This window comes from Thalassophryne amazonica, chromosome 14 (assembly GCF_902500255.1).
Source record: "Thalassophryne amazonica chromosome 14, fThaAma1.1, whole genome shotgun sequence".
Lineage (NCBI taxonomy): Eukaryota > Metazoa > Chordata > Actinopteri > Batrachoidiformes > Batrachoididae > Thalassophryne > Thalassophryne amazonica.
The window spans coordinates 57,468,305-57,487,727 of NC_047116.1; the positions used below are offsets into that span (position 1 = coordinate 57,468,305).

Consider the following 19,423-nt stretch of genomic DNA (forward strand, 5'->3'; position numbering starts at 1 on the left):
GAGCAAACTATAATAAACTAGTAACACATCACTCCTAAAAACAATCTTTGGTGTGTCACGTGAGGTAAATCTGCCCTACGATTGGATTTTGGAAAATCATGTACATTGCGCACCTCATCACACAGCTTCTATGAGGAGTACAAAGATGGTGGACGGTGGCTCGAAGGTCCATGGCATTAACTTTTCAGCAAAAAAAAGTAAGCTTCTATCGCATATCATTAAAAAGTTATTTATAATTTAGTAAAGCTTGGTTTCAGCCGCCGCATACAACGGCGTCTGCCCCAGAGGGTTGTTTAAACCCTTAGATCTTCAGCAAATGTATTTATAAGAGAAACTGCATGAACTACACAAGTTTTTTTTTCATTTTCTAATAACAAGTTTATTCAATGAGGAGAAACAAATGCTAAATTATTCTTGTGTCGTAACTTAATTTTTGTTCAGCCTTTGTGACCCATCTTCATGAAGTTGGAAATTTCAATTTCAATTTCAATGAATGTTGAAATTGGCCCTATCCTGCAATGATAAAGAATCATTAAAAAAAATTACTGGATCCGGATCGTATTCCGGATCATTACCAAAATTTAATGACTTCTACGTTATGCCAAGATACACCCCTGGTAAAAATTTCATTGAAATCCGTTGAGGACCGAGTGAAGCTCTTCAGCATCTCACTATGTCAATTAGGTCTTTATTTTTGGAGAGCATGGCTAAAAATCTTCAACTTCTGGGGGGCATCGCCACCCAGACCCCCCAACTATGGTCCTCTTAACTCCCTGCCACTTTAACCATTTTCTTTATTTGCATTCTCACATGCCTGGAAAGGTCCTCATTTAGGTACGTCACACTTTATTTTCAGTAAATATGCTGGGAGCATAATCATGGCAAAACTCTTCTGCTTTTGGGAGCTTTGCTCTTCAGACCCCCAACTACTGCCCTTTTAATTGCATTTTAAGCATTTCCTTTATTTGCATCTTACATGCCTGGAAAAGAGTCCTCCTCACCATGTAATTTAGGTCCTTCAACCTTTTTTTCAGTAAATGCTTCTGAGGAACAACTACAGCCCTCTTAACCCTCTGCCATTTTAAGCATTTTGTTTATGTTGATGTAAATTCAAATTCTAACTTTTCAGCTACTTCACAGTAGGAGCTGCAAAATATGGCCAAATTAGTAGAACTTTCAGGTCTTCTTTTTAAGAAAAACCTCCTCTACACCACTCCATCAGGAAGCTACATTTTATATTTTTAGAGATTTGCTATCAATTTGAGTTAAATGAAGATAATTTTAGGCATTAGAAAACTTCTGTTTACTCACCAGTACAAGTAGGAGTCTGTGGTTCAGACAGTGTGTTCAAATTCAAAACTGGCACAAACATTTTTCTTCAGTTAAGGTGGATTAGAACTTTTTTGTGGAACACCGCACCAACAACTGTACAGGATAAACCAAGCAGTCAATAGGTGTCACCAATTTCAAAATGGCTCTTTTCAACCAGACATGCGGTGCCATGACATGTTAATCACCCGGGTGGCACCTGGGGTGTCCAATTAGATTTCAGGGAAGTCCAGTGCAACACAGCTACACCCATGCCAAGAAGTGTCCAACATTTGACATTCCCTGTTTCACTGTGGACTCAAAATTTGGCATTTCCTGTTTCAGTGTGAACTTGCCACTGAGTTCCCATGAGATTCCATGAGCGGTCATTTGCCATCCCAAGTGTTTGACATTTGAAATTTCACTGTGAACTCAAAATTTGGCACTTCCTGTTTGGGACTCCCTATACCATGAGCGAGCTTCACTCGTAATATGTATATGTCATGGACATGAACAAGCAAAGGTCTTCAGCATCTCACCATGTCATTTAGGTCCTTCGGACGTTTTTTTTAGTAAATGCTTCAGAAGAGCATTAGCATGGCTAAAACCTTTCAGCTTCGAGGAGAGCTCCGCCCCCCATAGACCCCCCCCCCCCCCACACACACACACACACACCTTTTATGCATTTTACTTAATTTGCCTCTCACATGCCTGGAAGTTCCTCGCCATCTAACTATGTCCTTTAGGTCCTTCAGACTTTTTCAGTAAGATTCAAGCATTTATTGTCATTGCCACAAAGAACAAAGAAATTATGTCTGGAGCATCCACATGCGTAGTTAAAAAGAGCAACCAGTGCAATAAATAACCCCTAAATACCCCATGTAAACATTTATAACATCTGTACAGTGACATTTGACAGCAATATAAAAAACAAGATATTGATAAAATGCATTAAAGTGGGTAAAATCGTTATTGGGTGCATTAGCATGACGAAAACCTTTTCAGCTTCAGGAGAGGCTCCCCCCCACCCCCCAGGCCCTCCGCCTTTTTAAGCATTTTCCTTATTTTGCCTTTCAGCTTCTGGGGGGCCTCTGCTCCCATACCCCCCACCTTTTTAAGCATTTTTCTTTTTTTTTGCCTTTCAGCTGAGCCCCCAATTGCAGCCCTCTTAGCCACTGCCACTTTAAAGCCCCTTTCACATTGGTGTATTCGTAGAGCTGCTCATTGCAACGTGTCGTCGACACTGAGATGAGCAGCTCTACGCCCACTTTTAGCAGCTCTATGTCGTTTTTTTCTTCCTGCGCAGCAGTATGTTCAGGGCTACACGCATAGGATGGAAGAAATTAAACATGTTTAATTTTCTTCGGCGTAGAGCGCTGGACACAGTTTTAAGCAGGTCTGCACAGCACAGCGTTACTGCATGCAAGTCTGTGCAATACTGCGCTTCTGTACACAACCAAATACTGAGTGCTGCATCCAGCTGGAGAACATGATCACACAGCCCACAGCACCTGTATGCTCAGAACAGGGAATCGAATCTCAAGTCAGAAATCCAGAAACAGCAGGTCCCTCACTCGCTCACTCTCTCTCTATGTTGTGCTCTCTCTCTCTCGCTCCCTCTGTCGCACTCTCCCTCACTCTCTCTTTTTATGCTCTCTCTCTCTCTCTCTCTCCCTCTGTCACGATCTCCCTCACTCTCTCTCTTTGTTGCTCTCTCTCTCTCACTCTCTCTCTTTGTTGTGCTCTCTCTCTCTCGCTCCCTCTGTCGCACTCTCCCTCACTCTCTCTCTTTTTATGCTCTCTCTCTCTCTCTCTCTCTCTCCCTCTGTCGAGATCTCCCTCACTCTCTCTCTTTGTTGCTCTCTCTCTCTCTCTCCCTCTGTCGCAATCTCCCTCACTCTCTCTCTTTGTTGCTCTCTCTCTCTCACTCTCTCTCTTTGTTGTGCTCTCTCTCTCTCGCTCCCTCTGTCGCGATCTCCCTCACTCTCTCTCTTTGTTGTGCTCTCTCTCTCTCTCTCTCTCTCCCTCTGTCGCGCTCTCCCTCACTCTCTCTCTTTGTTGTGCTCTCTCTCTCCCTGTCGCGCTCTCCCTCACTCTCTTTGTTGTGCTCTCTCTCTCTCTCTGTCTCTCTCTCTCTCCCTCTGTCGTGATCTCCCTCACTCTCTGTTTCTTGTGCTCTCTCTCTCACTCTCTCTTTGTTGTGCTCTCTCTCTCTCTCTCTCTCTCTCTCTATCTATCTCTCTCTCCCTCTGCCGCACTATCCCTCACTCTCTCTTTGTTGCGCTCTGTGTGTGTGTGTGTGTGTGTGTGTGTGTGTGTGTGTGTGTGTGTGTGTGTGTGTGTGTGTGTGTGTGTGTGTGTGTGTGTGTGTGTCTGATCAAACCTGAAAAGTGCTGTGACTCTTTAAAATAAAAGCCTCGTCGCTGCATGTCGGTGCGCTCATCAGACGCCCTGATCGATCAGGTCTGATCAAACCTGAAAAGAGCTATCACTCTGCACCACACGGTGCAGTAGAGAACAGAGCGCACTTCCACAGAGGCAGAAAATAGCTGCTTTGGCTACAACTGTAAAAACCTCATGATACAGTCCGCCGTTTTCCAAGTGCAGTGATGTGTTCTGTACAGCCGGCAGGAGTGAACTGGTTTTAAATAGTGGCAAGGTACACGCGACTGTGTGCACACATTAAAAAGCGAACACGCAGCTGCAAGTATGAAAGGAACACGAGTACGCGCACATTTTGGGCGTATTTAAATGAAACACAACGCCACAATTCGCAGCTCTACGAATATGCCAATGTGAAAGGGGCTTAAGCATTTTTTAAAAATGTAGATGTAAATTAATATTCAAAGTTATCAGCTAGTTGACAGTCTGGCTGTACAATATGGCCAAATTATCGTATCTCAGTATTGTCATATCAGTATGATATACAACATGACTATGATTTGACACAAAGTGCAGCAACAGTGAAAATTAAACATTCTTAAACAAAACAGTAATAATACCACACTCATTTTGCACTTCATAAGGTTAGGATACTGTGCCCTCCAAAAGTATGGAACACTTGGAATTTCACATATTTTAATTTGTTTATGCCATTTTAAATAAAAGAAATACAAAAAACAAAAACAAAAAATCTAAAATTATCTTCCTCAAACTCAAACTGAAAGCAAATCTCTAAAACATCATAAAACCTGTAAATAATAATCAGTTTTATTGCCAGTTTTCTTCAGACAAGTCAGGGGATGGAAACATGAACATTTCCAAGGAAAAAGACAGAACGACTTCAAATTTTGCCAGAAACTGGGCGACAGCCAGGTGGAAAACATTCGGATTATTCAGACAGCTTTCGGTGACAATCCTATGGGCATCACACAGATTAAGGAGCAGTACAACCGGTTTAAAGACGTCCACGCAACGGTGGAGAGCGAGCCGCGCTCCGGTCGGCCATCAACATGCTGAAATGACCAGATCATTTCCAAAGTGAACGCTGTGGTGATGTGGGACTGTCGTGTGACTGTCCGAGAAATTGCGGAAGAGGTGGACATCAGCACTTTTTCTGTACATTCCACTGTGACAGAAGACTTGGCCATGAAAAGAGTGGCGGTGAAAATCATGCTGATGGCTTCGGCACAAAGCTGCCGACGGTGGAGCAAAACCAGCTTTGTGTTGAAGTCTCACAGGACATGCTGTGACATGCCCACCTCTTCCACAATTTCTCGGATAGTCACACGACTGAAAAGTCACCGAAAGCCGTCTGAATCATCTGAATGGTTTCCACCTGGCTGTCTCCCAGTTTCAGGCAAAATTTGATGCGGCGCTGCTCCAGTCATTCTGTCTTTTTCCAAGGAATGAAAAAACGCCGAGCGCACAACACACACCTCACACAAAGAATGCTTACCAGAAAATGATGCAATTGACAGGCGTGAAAAAGTTCACGCATGCGCACGAAGGTTCAAGGTTTGCTCATGCAAACACACGTGATTCAAATCCATCAGGCTTTTGAAAAAAAATAAAGGTCCGATACTTTTCTAACAGACCTCATATGTCACATGCCATAGAATCCGATGGACATTGACCTTGTTTGACCTTTACTTTGGAGACCAAGCACTCAACACTGACAAAACTATTCCATTTATTAATCCTATTAACTCGTCCAATAATTTGCATAACTTTTTACCAAAATTAGAGCAACTCGTTACTTTTGGATCCTGTACAAACTGAAATTCACCTTTGTCACCATTCCTGCGGTTTTTAACCACAAAACTCCATAACATTCAGGCATAGATAGCCCAAACTATACCTTTTTGGAATCATTATAATCAGACAAGTAACATTATGTAGTTTTCAATTTGATTGGAGCATTTTTAAATTTTGACCCCTTTGCGATTCTTTAATTGACCCCTACCTGGTTGCCTACTGAAAATTCAAGTGGCCAGTCGTTTTTTTTTTTTTTTTTTAAGTGTAGTGTCTAAGCTGTATTTGTGCTGAAAAAAAAAAATCTAAAATGATCTTCCTTAAACTCAACCTGAAAGAAAATCTCTATAACTTGATATAAATTAATTTAAAATAAAAAAGCCAAGATGATGGGTTGCATAAGTAATGGACCACTTTGGTATAATACCTGTAAATCGGTTTTATTGCCAGTTTTCTTCAGACAATTCAGGGGATGGATGTATGAACATTTCCAAGTCAATGAATATATCTTGGGCTTTATTTATGTCAATAATGAAGAAATACAAACAGATTGGAACGGGTATGCCAAAAAGTATTTTGAAACCTCACTTCTCTGGCATAATGTTCAATATAATACAATAATAATACAATCAATCAATCAATCAATCAAACAAAGAGAAAGAGTGAGAGAGAGAGAGAGCAACAAAGAGAGAGAGTGAGGGAGATTGCGACAGAGGGAGAGAGAGAGAGAGAGAGAGAGAGAGAGAGAGAGAGAGAGAGAGAGCACAACAGAGAGGGTGAGGGAGAGCGCGACAGGGAGAGAGAGAGAGAGCACAACAAAGAGAGAGAGACAGTGAGAGAGAGAGAGCACAACAATCAATCAATCAATCAATTTTTTTATATAGCGCCAAATCACAACAAACAGTTGCCCCAAGGCGCTTTATATTGTAAGGCAAGGCCATACAATAATTATGTAAAACCCCAACGGTCAAAACGACCCCCTGTGAGCAAGCACTTGGCTACAGTGGGAAGGAAAAACTCCCTTTTAACAGGAAGAAACCTCCAGCAGAACCAGGCTCAGGGAGGGGCAGTCTTCTGCTGGGACTGGTTGGGGCTGAGGGAGAGAACCAGGAAAAAGACATGCTGTGGAGGGGAGCAGAGATCGATCACTAATGATTAAATGCAGAGTGGTGCATACAGAGCAAAAAGAGAAAGAAACAGTGCATCATGGGAACCCCCCAGCAGTCTACGTCTATAGCAGCATAACTAAGGGATGGTTCAGGGTCACCTGATCCAGCCCTAACTATAAGCTTTAGCAAAAAGGAAAGTTTTAAGCCTAATCTTAAAAGTAGAGAGGGTGTCTGTCTCCCTGATCTGAATTGGGAGCTGGTTCCACAGGAGAGGAGCCTGAAAGCTGAAGGCTCTGCCTCCCATTCTACTCTTACAAACCCTAGGAACTACAAGTAAGCCTGCAGTCTGAGAGCGAAGCGCTCTATTGGGGTGATATGGTACTATGAGGTCCCTAAGATAAGATGGGACCTGATTATTCAAAACCTTATAAGTAAGAAGAAGAATTTTAAATTCTATTCTAGAATTAACAGGAAGCCAATGAAGAGAGGCCAATATGGGTGAGATATGCTCTCTCCTTCTAGTCCCCGTCAGTACTCTAGCTGCAGCATTTTGAATTAACTGAAGGCTTTTTAGGGAATTTTTAGGACAACCTGATAATAATGAATTACAATAGTCCAGCCTAGAGGAAATAAATGCATGAATTAGTTTTTCAGCATCACTCTGAGACAAGACCTTTCTGATTTTAGAGATATTGCGTAAATGCAAAAAAGCAGTCCTACATATTTGTTTAATATGCGCTTTGAATGACATATCCTGATCAAAAATGACTCCAAGATTTCTCACAGTATTACTAGAGGTCAGGGTAATGCCATCCAGAGTAAGGATCTGGTTAGACACCATGTTTCTAAGATTTGTGGGGCCAAGTACAATAACTTCAGTTTTATCTGAGTTTAAAAGCAGGAAATTAGAGGTCATCCATGTCTTTATGTCTGTAAGACAATCCTGCAGTTTAGCTAATTGGTGTGTGTCCTCTGGCTTCATGGATAGATAAAGCTGGGTATCATCTGCGTAACAATGAAAATTTAAGCAATACCGTCTAATAATACTACCTAAGGGAAGCATGTATAAAGTGAATAAAATTGGTCCTAGCACAGAACCTTGTGGAACTCCATAATTAACTTTAGTCTGTGAAGAAGATTCCCCATTTACATGAACAAATTGTAATCTATTAGACAAATATGATTCAAACCACCGCAGCGCAGTGCCTTTAATACCTATGGCATGCTCTAATCTCTGTAATAAAATTTTATGGTCAACAGTATCAAAAGCAGCACTGAGGTCTAACAGAACAAGCACAGAGATGAGTCCACTGTCCGAGGCCATAAGAAGATCATTTGTAACCTTCACTAATGCTGTTTCTGTACTAGGATGAATTCTAAAACCTGACTGAAACTCTTCAAATAGACCATTCCTCTGCAGATGATCAGTTAGCTGTTTTACAACTACCCTTTCAAGAATTTTTGAGAGAAAAGGAAGGTTGGAGATTGGCCTATAATTAGCTAAGATAGCTGGGTCAAATGATGGCTTTTTAAGTAATGGTTTAATTACTGCCACCTTAAAAGCCTGTGGTACATAGCCAACTAACAAAGATAGATTGATCATATTTAAGATCGAAGCATTAAATAATGGTAGGGCTTCCTTGAGCAGCCTGGTAGGAATGGGGTCTAATAAACATGTTGATGGTTTGGATGAAGTAACTAATGAAAATAACTCAGAGAGAACAATCGGAGAGAAAGAGTCTAACCAAATACCGGCATCACTGAAAGCAGCCAAAGATAACGATACGTCTTTGGGATGGTTATGAGTAATTTTTTCTCTAATAGTTAAAATTTTGTTAGCAAAGAAAGTCATGAAGTCATTACTAGTTAAAGTTAATGGAATACTCAGCTCAATAGAGCTCTGACTCTTTGTCAGCCTGGCTACAGTGCTGAAAAGAAACCTGGGGTTGTTCTTGTTTTCTTCAATTAGTGATGAGTAGAAAGATGTCCTAGCTTTACAGAGGGCTTTTTTTATAGAGCAACAGACTCTTTTTCCAGGCTAAGTGAAGATCTTCTAAATTAGTGAGACGCCATTTCCTCTCCAACTTACGGGTTATCTGCTTTAAGCTACGAGTTTGTGAGTTATACCACGGAGTCAGGCACTTCTGATTTAAAGCTCTCTTTTTTAGAGGAGCTACAGCATCCAAAGTTGTCTTCAATGAGGATGTAAAACTATTGACGAGATACTCTATCTCACTTACAGAGTTTAGGTAGCTACTCTGCACTGTGTTGGTATATGGCATTAGAGAACATAAAGAAGGAATCATATCCTTAAACCTAGTTACAGCGCTTTCTGAAAGACTTCTAGTGTAATGAAACTTATTCCCCACTGCTGGGTAGTCCATCAGAGTAAATGTAAATGTTATTAAGAAATGATCAGACAGAAGGGAGTTTTCAGGGAATACTGTTAAGTCTTCTATTTCCATACCATAAGTCAGAACAAGATCTAAGATATGATTAAAGTGGTGGGTGTACTCATTTACTTTTTGAGCAAAGCCAATAGAGTCTAATAATAGATTAAATGCAGTGTTGAGGCTGTCATTCTCAGCATCTGTGTGGATGTTAAAATCGCCCACTATAATTATCTTATCTGAGCTAAGCACTAAGTCAGACAAAAGGTCTGAAAATTCACAGAGAAACTCACAGTAATGACCAGGTGGACGATAGATAATAACAAATAAAACTGGTTTTTGGGACTTCCAATTTGGATGGACAAGACTAAGAGTCAAGCTTTCAAATGAATTAAAGCTCTGTCTGGGTTTTTGATTAATTAATAAGCTGGAATGGAAGATTGCTGCTAATCCTCCGCCCCAGCCCGTGCTACGAGCATTCTGACAGTTAGTGTGACTCGGGGGTGTTGACTAATTTAAACTAACATATTCATCCTGCTGTAACCAGGTTTCTGTAAGGCAGAATAAATCAATATGTTGATCAATTATTATATCATTTACCAACAGGGACTTAGAAGAGAGAGACCTAATGTTTAATAGACCACATTTAACTGTTTTAGTCTGTGGTGCAGTTGAAGGTGCTATATTATTTTTTCTTTTTGAATTTTTATGCTTAAATAGATTTTTGCTGGTTATTGGTGGTCTGGGAGCAGGCATCGTCTCTACGGGGATGGGGTAATGAGGGGATGGCAGGGGGAGAGAAGCTGCAGAGAGGTGTGTAAGACTACATGTCTTACACACCTCTCTGCAGGGGTCCCAGAATAATGTCATCATGCAGTTGACCAATCCAAGGTGCAGCTCTGCCAGATACCAATCCCATATGTGGAAATACTGGTATTTGTGCCTTTTATAGAATGTGTATGCACTTTTATTTTAAATGGCATCTTTTACAGCTCTTATTTATTAGATGCCTTTTGTTGAATTTGCACAGTGCACACACACATATATTAGGTGATAACACCTTTTTTACACTATATGTTTATGTATTGTATGTGATGGCATGTCTATTTGGACGTTGGGGTCTGCAATAAAGTATATATATATATATATATATATATATATATATATATTAGGTGATAACACCTTTTTTACACTATATGTTTATGTATTGTATGTGATGGCATGTCTATTTGGACGTTGGGGTCTGCAATAAAGTATATATATATGTATATAAGTATACATAAGTGATTGTGAGCTAATGTTGCATAATGTGTGTCTTTGTTCTTAAATCGGGACAAAATAAAGACTATCACCGCAGCAAGTCTTTTCCAGCACACACACGCGCAGGCAGACCTACCTGTGCGCCAACCGGAGCGCAGCACAGAAAAAAGTTGAAAAGTATTTTCCTCATGAGCCAGTTCGTCGTCCCGTCTGTCTCCATCCCTGACAGGAGTGTCTGAAGTCTGTCAGCTTAATTATACTGAGTCATGACCGAGACAAAACATCTTTGTCGTCGCTCGCATGATTTAACGTCGCATTTGAAGCGCAAAATGATGAAGTCAAAGCATCCAGATTTACCAGTCAGGAAAAAAAAAGATCTCAGGCAGATTGTGAAGTGGAACAAAATGAAGCGTTAACAGGTGAAAAATGTTTCGTGGAGAACCCCCGCAGCCTTTTACGCGCACCTTCTGCCGCAGGATGGACAGCTGTGCGTAATTACGCGGCCGCCTCACTTTCCATCTCGTCGCTCATCAGTCGGTGGGCGCTGCCGTCACGCGGAGGACGCGCCTCCGCCACACACGGACCAGATCCTCTGCAGCTCTGTGGGAATTTTCTTCCGGTGGCTCCTCTTCACCGCAAGCTTCTCCTCACCTCTGCAGAACGCATATACCTGGAAATGCAATTGTTTTATTTTGTTACATAATCGTATGAAAGTGCCCGTTAGACGCATTTCAGACACTCGTAGAGAGCACAATAAAATAAGAAATAAGAAGATGAAGCATGAACTCCCTTACCAAAAAATAGTACTGATAAGTATATAAAAAGTAAACTAGAAGTATACTTGAAACATACTTGCATATACTACTTTTTGGTAAGGGCTGTGATGATCAGTTGTAATTACATGTGGTCCCACATGAGGGCGCTGCTACTGCATACTGTGTTAGGAGGGTGAGCAGTAGAAGAAGTGAGCGGAGCGTGTGTAATGGTTGCACCTGCAGGTTTGGTTATTAAAAACGGCCACCTTTTCTTTTATTGGCAAATCTAAAAAAGCCTCATCCTTTGTCCTTCGAACACAAACACAACATGAACCAGGCAAGCTGCGTCTCTGCAACTGCAAAGGTTACATATATATAAAGTATGTACAGTAGTGTTCAGAATAATAGTAGTGCTATGTGACTAAAAAGATTAATCCAGGTTTTGAGTATATTTCTTATTGTTACATGGGAAACAAGGTACCAGTAGATTCTCACGAATCCAACAAGACCAAGCATTCATGATATGCACACTCTTAAGGCTATGAAATTGGGCTATTAGTAAAAAAAAGTTGAAAAGGGGGTGTTCACAATAATAGTAGTTTGGCATTCAGTCACTGAGTTCGTCAATTTTGTGGAACAAACAGGTGTAAATCAGGTGTCCGCTATTTAAGGATGAAGCCAGCACCTGTTGAACATGCTTTTCTCTTTGAAAGCCTGAGGAAAATGGGACGTTCAAGACATTGTTCAGAAGAACAGCGTAGTTTGATTAAAAAGTTGGAGAGGGGAAAACTTATATGCAGGTGCAAAAAATTATAGGCTGTTCATCTACAATGATCTCCAATGCTTTAAAATGGACAAAAAATAAACAGATGCATGGAAGAAAACGGAAAACAACCATCAAAATGGATAGAAGAATAACCACAATGGCAAAGGCTCACCCACTGATCAGCTCCAGGATGATCAAAGACAGTCTGGAGTTACCTGTAAGTGCTGTGACAGAAGACGCCTGTGTGAAGCTAATTTATTTGCAAGAATCCCCCGCAAAGTCCCTGCAGAAGAGGTTACAATTTGCCAAAGAACACATCAACTGGCCTAAAGAGAAATGGAAGAATATTTTGTGGACTGATGAGAGTAAAATTGTTCTTTTTGGGTCCAAGGGCTGCAGACAGTTTGTGAGACGACCCCCAAACTCTGAATTCAAGCCACAGTTCACAGTGAAGACAGTGAAGCATGGTGGTGCAAGCATCATGATATGGGCATGTTTCTCCTACTATGGTGTTCTGACTATATATCGCATACCAGGTATCATGGATCAGTTTGGATATGTCAGAATACTTGAAGAGGTCATGTTGCCTTATGCTGAAGAGGACATACCCTTGAAATGGGTGTTTCAACAAGACAATGACCCCAAGCACACTAGTAAACGAGCAAAATCTCGGTTCCAAATCAACAAAATGAATGCCTCGCAGATGTGAAGAAATCATGAAAGACTGTGGTTATACAACTAAATACTAGTTTAGTGATTCACAGGATTGCTAAAAAAAAAAAGCAGTTTGAACATAATAGTTTTGAGTTTGTAGCGTCAACAGCAGATGCTACTATTATTGTGAACACACCCTTTTCTACTTTTTTTTTTTTACTAATAGCCCAATTTCATAGCCTTAAGAGTGTGCATATCATGAATGCTTGGTCTTGTTGGATTTGTGAGAATCTACTGAATCTACTGGTACCTTGTTTCCCATGTAACAATAAGAAATATACTCAAAACCTGGATTAATCTTTTTAGTCACATAGCACTACTATTATTCAGAACACTACTGTATGTTTATGATACGTTGCAGGTTTGCAAAGTGCACTGAATCATAGATGTTTTAGACACTAATTGTTACGCACCAAATGAATTTGCTGAGCTGGATTTTGGGCTGTTTCTGTGTCCAAAGGGTTAAAAAGAAGTCAGCAGGCTCCCTGCAGTGCTCTGACTTTATAGAACAGTCTGCATATTCGTTTTAGAAAGCCAACTTCTACTGACTCTTTTAAGACTAGTCGTAAAAGTAATTATTTTTCCATTGCCTCTCATTAGTTTTATGGGTTTTACCTTATTTTAATTGTTTTTATGGACTGTATATTTTCATTTTTTTGTGGTTTTGCTTTATTTGGGGATGTAGGGTTGTATGTTCAGTGTCATTCCGGAGCTGTGTTCAATACTTTGTTGACTTTTATTCTTTTGAAATGCTTTATAAAGTAATGCTTTTTAAATAAATGTATTATTCTATTCTATTCTGTTCTATGATATTAAAGCATAGCTGCTGATATAATGTTACATATACCTTCACTAAAAACTTTCAAACTTAGTTTTACCTGACTGTTGGTCAGGTCTGGGAGCATATGCTAGTGCCAGTTGTTGCCATATCCAGCATACCATAGAACCATCTTGGGTACTGGATGCGAACCACCAAGGCAGACAACTGGTCCATCCCCATCATTCAAAAGAAATCACTGACAAGGTGGTAAAATAAGCATTGAACACATCACCATTTTTGTCAGTAAATATATTTCTAAAGGTCCTACCTGCATCAAATGTTCACCAGATGTTGGTAACAACTTAAGTAATCCACACATGCAAAGAAACTAAAACAAATAAATAGAGAAATTAAGTTATGTGTAATCAAATGGAATGACACAGGGGAAAAGTATTGAACACGCTTACTGTAATTTATTTACTACATCGTACAAAAGCCTTTGTTGGTAATGACAGCTTCAAGACACCTCCTGTATGGAGAAATTAGTCACATGCATTGCTCAGGTGTGATTTTCGCCTGTTCTTCCACACAAACAGTGTTCAAATCTTGAAGGTTCTGTGGACCTCTTCTATTAACTCTGATCATTAGTTCTTTTTACAGATTTTCTATTGGATTCAAGTCAGGTGTTTGGCTGGGCCATTGCTTTATTTTCATTCTCTAAAACCAATTCAAAGTTTCCTTGGCTGTGTGTTTGGGCTCATTATCTTGCTGAAATGTTCACCCTCGTATCAACTTCATCATCTTGGTAGATGGCAGCTGATTTTTATCAAGAATATCCCAGTACATTTTTCCGTTCATCCTTCCTGCAGTTATATGAAGATTGCCAGTGTTGTCTGCTGAAAAACAGCCCCACACCATGATGTTCCCACCGCCAAACTTTACTGTTGATGCTTTTTGGCTGAGTTTTGGCTCAGTGTCATTTATGGTGTGTATTATGGCATCCAAAGAGTTCAATTTTGAACTCATCTAACCAGACTATAGCACCCAGTATTTCACAAGCTTGTCTAAATATTGTGTGGCAAACTTTAAATGAGATTGAACATGCTTTTTCTTCAGCAATGGAGTATTGTGTGGTGAGCATGCATACAAGCCATGATGGTTCAGTGCATTACTTTTTTTGTTTGTTTGTTTGTTTGAAAACAATTGTTCAGGTCCTTGGCTCTCGGACAACTCTTTTGATAGTTCTTTTAATTCCTCTGTCAGAAATCTTGTGAGGAGCACCTGGTTGTGGCCAGTTTATGATGAAATGATGTTCTTTCCACTTCTGGATTATGGCCCCACAGTGCTCACTGGCATCATTGTAAAGAAGTTTAGAAATCCTTCTGTAATCAGTGCAGTCAGGATGCTTTGCAACAATAAGGTTGCAAAGATCTTGAGAGAGCTCTTTACTTTTACCCATCATCAGATGTTTCTTGTGTGATACCTTTGGAGTGAGAGAACTTTTTATAGGCCATCAGTTGGGAATGAACCAGCTGATATTAACTTGCACTGACAAGGGACAGGATTGCTTTCTAATTACTGATAGATTTCAGCTGGCAGTGCATTTTTGCACCTCCTTTTCTTCATGTGTTCAATACTTTTTTAACTGTGTCATTTCACATTATTACACAACATTATTTCTGTACTTATTTGTTTGGGTTTTTTAATGTGTGTAATACTTCAGTTGTTACTGATATCTGCTGAAAACGTCATGTCAATAGCACCTTTAGAAATATATTTACTGAGAAAAATGGTGACATGTCAAATACGTATTTTAGACACAGTGTCGGCTGCAGCCAGGTGAAATGTCAGTGTCCCCTTGGCCTTCTGTAGCCACTGGGCTCGCCAGACAGCACATATTCCATTTTATCAAACAACATGCAAGTTAAATTAGCTCGTTTTTACTGTATTTCATATAATAACCCATGATGAAAAGACTCATGGTTCCACAAGCCACTGTACAATCTGTTACTGTACACAAATGTAAGATGTTTGGGACCATACAGACTTTGCATCTTTGATGAAAGGGGCTCACATTCACACCCTGGAATTAACAAGCTCCACCAGAACCACAGGAACAGGCTCAAGCCTAACAACACTGAAATGATCTTGTTTTTATATAAAAAAAAAAAAAACAAATCCCCTTCATTTTGTACAACTACTTTCATTACAGTCCCTATTTGCACAAGCATTTCTCAATTTATATCTCCATTAAGATAAGATAAACTTTATTGCTCTCACAGAGGAGAAATTCACATTACGTCAGCTCTTAAGAAAACACACAAGGTGGGTGCAAGTACAGGAAAATGTTCATCAAACAGCGTGTGCAAGGATAAGCAATGATAATAATACTTGTAACAGTACAAGACATAAGAAATGAGGTAGAAATAGAATATGTGTGTATATACATACAGTAATTTATGATGGTACAATCACATTATAACATAAACATATTACTAATGTCTTTAAATGAAAATATAGTCAAAAATTTCAAGATGCACACAGAATCTTTATTATTTAACATACATAACAGTGCCTTACTGTTTCATGATTTCCTGCCCTTTTTGTTCCATGCAAATGCTTATGTTAAAGATTAGCCAGCAGAGCTTGCCATATTTAATTGTATCATATGCTTTGAAACATTGAACCATTGCTTCATATTGATTCAGTGGTTCAAAACGCTTTGGTTTCGCCGTTACTAATTCTCGGCAATAAAATACATCAGTGACCACTAATTACTGCATGTGCATGGATAGACTTCCAATCATGAATATTTAATGTGTTGCGAACCAGGACTTTAAATAACGTGAATGTCCTTTAAGCACTAACTTACTGAAGACAGAAGCAGAGAGCAACTCACCTGAACTTCACACAACGTCCAGTCCCACTGTACCTGATGTCTACTTCTCTGTTAGTGTTCCTGGCATCCAAATCACCAGTTTCATCCATTTTACACATATTTTGACTTTATTTGGCTCATGTTCGGCCCTATTACAAAGCAAGTCTTCTGTTTTTTTGTTTTTTTTAGTTTGGTAGCACTGTATAAGCATATGATATCTAAGATGTGCCTTTAAACAGACTGATTTAAAGATCACACAAAACACTTTGGCAGAAATTACCAAATGCATAAATATGTAAAAATGTGCAATTCATACATACGTATATCTCAAAATAGCTGTCAGTCAAAACGGGATTCAGCCTTTCAACTGATCCTCCAATCATCATCCGGAAGCTCAGCGCCCAGGACCGTCACAACTCCATTCATCCCCAGAGACGCTGAGCATTCGGGGGGCGGGACAAAATCCTGGCATTTATCCAATGACCATCAAGTTTTGAGGCAATGAAAAAAAACTGTTCCATGCAGTCCCATTGAAGTGAACGGATGCTCAGCTTCTATGGCCAAATGCATTGAACACAGACCCTATAAAAAACAATTTCTTTAAATCTATGGCATTGACACTACAGTAATGTATGAGAAGTTAACAAAATAGAGTCGGTCGATATATGATAGGTAGCTGATTCTGAACAAATTTGTCTTTCAGATTAATGTGTTGTAATGCAATTGTAGTCAATGAAAAGTTAACAAACTCTACATATTTGACCATTTAATTTTTTGATATTTTAGGGGAGCCCGAGTTTTCCTTGCAGTCTTAGAGAAATTGCCTCTGGTGCAGAATCGCCTTTGATGTAACACATTCACCCTAATGAGGTTTTAAATCTCGCAAAATCTCAGAGAGGTAGTGGTACAGTGAGAAGACAACATGGATAATTACCATAAGATGCTCAGATGATGCTGCAATTTAACCGCTGCACACAGGCAATGGTATCAACATCGCAAGGAAAAATTTTTTTCTATTGTGCCTAAAAATCTTGTGAACATTATTATGTAAGTTTCTAGATGTTGTCATTGTGTTTGTAATGGGTAAACACTTGAGATCTCCTGAAGGTAAACATTCATCTAATCTACAGTTCCCTCCAAAAGTATTGGTATACTTTATTTCACACATTTTAATTTGTTTATGCCATTTCAAATACAATGCCATTTCATTTCAAATTGCTTTCAGTTTGAGTTTAAATAAGATAAATGTTGAATTTTTTTTTTTTTAGTGTTTATATTTGAAATGGCATAAACAAAATGTGTGAAATACCAAGTGCAAGTGCAAGTGTTCCAGTACTTTTGGAGGGCACTGTATGTACCAAGGTTGTTTTTGTTTCTGATGTGTGCTCAGCATATAAAATACACTGAATATTAAGCCAAGATATGTGGTCAAATGTAGAGATGTTAAGAGTAGAGTATGAAATCAAGATTACTGGAGTGGTGTATCATTGTAATTTGTAGTGGCTAATAAACAATAAAGCCCATGATGTAGCAGTTGTAGACTTGTAGGAGATTAGTTCGTAATGCTGTATTCTTTATTTTAACGTGGACTTTTTGACTTAAATATTTTATTTTCTACTTTACGGAAGAGAATATACCTACTAGCATGACACAGTTGGAAAAACTTCTCAAAAAAAGGTTGAAGGAGCTGTGTCCTAAGTATGGAATCTCCTCCACACAGCACAGTGAGGCTGCCCAGATCATCCTGTTGTGGGACAACCTGCAGCTATCAACAGTAGCTGAAAAGGGTGGTGATACAAGGCCATGCCCATCTCAGGGCTTTGATGAGTTTGCCTTCCTTACACCCTCATGTGTTGAAGGTCAACCAAGCTGGATGAAAGAACTAAAAGGGTACCAGGAATGTCTATCCATAACAATGTCATACTGGTGTATGTCATATTATGGCACACTCCGTCAACTTCAACCCACTGCAGCAGTCCAGGAAGTTCTGCCTCATCTGTGGAAGATGCAACCCTTCGCACTCTACGATACAGATCAGGTCAAGTCCATGTTTTGTGTGCTAGACAAGGTGGCAGGAGAACTAGTGCTGGGCGGTATGACCAAAAATGTATATCACGGTATTTTTCTAAATTATATCGGTTTCACGGTATTTGACAGTATTTTTTCTTTTCAAGCACAACTGGGTGTTTGCCTTATTTTCTAATGATTTAGAGAATAATTACTGCAATAAAATGGTTTGGAATGGCGTATTCTACTGTTATGAGGAGTGAATATTGTAGAAAAATGAATGTCCACACTATTATTAATGAAGAGGAATCAGAATGCTTGATTGTTGTAGTTAAAATACAGACCTTTTTATTATGCAAGTTTTCCAACTTAAACATCTTTTGAAAACAATGTAAACTATATGACTCATGTAACTCCAAAGTAAACTTAGTAACTCCAAAGTAACTGAAGTAAAACTTCTTTATTCCCTGAACATTCAGTAAGGAATCATCCATAAATAAATAAATAACATAAACAGAAAAGGTGTGCAGCTTACTTTAAGCCCAACCTGGTATTCAAGTATTAAAAATATAAAAACAAAGTTTAAATTTAAGACTTCTTCAACAACTTAAATTTCACTAAGGCAACTTGCATCTATATGGATTCATGGACTTCCAAGATGAGGTATACTGGTGCACACATTTACACAAATAAATAGCAAACTAAAACTTTTAATGTATGTAACTAGCATTAGTATATTGCTCAAGCCCACAGTACAAAGAAAGTATAAAAAGAAATACTTTCAAGCTAGTTTTGCAACATGGGGGAAATTTGCCTGATGGCATCGCCACCACTCCAAACGGTCTGCATCACTGTCAACCGCTGTGGTCTGCATGTAGGCTCTCAGCTCCATCTTGATGCTTTCCTCCTCTGAAAGTGTTTCTCCACTGCAGCCCATGCTGTTGGTGCTCTGCTTTTTGAAAAAGCTGGACAGGGTCTTTTTTCTTTTTTCCTCACTGGGAGCAACAGGGCCTGCTGCTGCACCAGAAGGTCCCGCTGCTACATCAGAGGGCTCTGAGAGAGGGTCTTGCTGTTGATCCTTTAGTGACTTTATTTCTTCAACTGCTCTAGAAATGATGCGTTCGACCTTTTCTTGATTTATGTAGGTAGTTCTGAATCGTGGATCAAGGAAAGATGCAATATCAAGCAGGTCATCTGTGTCTGGATCTGAGTATTTTTCATTCAAGTAGGCTAGAATGTTTCTCTTCACATCCTTGGTCAGTTCAGTATTGTTGTCTTCCTC

The 19,423-nt window shown here is 39.5% G+C and overlaps 1 protein-coding gene and 1 long non-coding RNA gene across 2 annotated transcripts in view; both read right to left on the bottom strand.

Moving 5' to 3' along the window:
- The window catches only part of pth2ra (parathyroid hormone 2 receptor a), a 408,052-nt gene extending 397,419 nt beyond the window's left edge, over positions 1–10,633 (bottom strand). Inside the window, exon 1 of the mRNA XM_034186779.1 lies at positions 10,398–10,633. Coding sequence (XP_034042670.1) covers positions 10,398–10,481 — 84 coding nt within the window. The 5' untranslated portion in view covers positions 10,482–10,633. The remainder of the gene's footprint in view (positions 1–10,397) is intronic.
- Positions 10,634–11,276: 643 nt separating this feature from the next.
- Positions 11,277–18,337, bottom strand: LOC117524969. Its single transcript, XR_004564923.1, has 3 exons — positions 18,216–18,337; positions 11,959–11,965; positions 11,277–11,287 (listed from the first exon to the last, which is right to left on the bottom strand). It is a non-coding gene; the product is annotated as an uncharacterized LOC117524969 (long non-coding RNA).
- Positions 18,338–19,423: the final 1,086 nt, after the last annotated feature.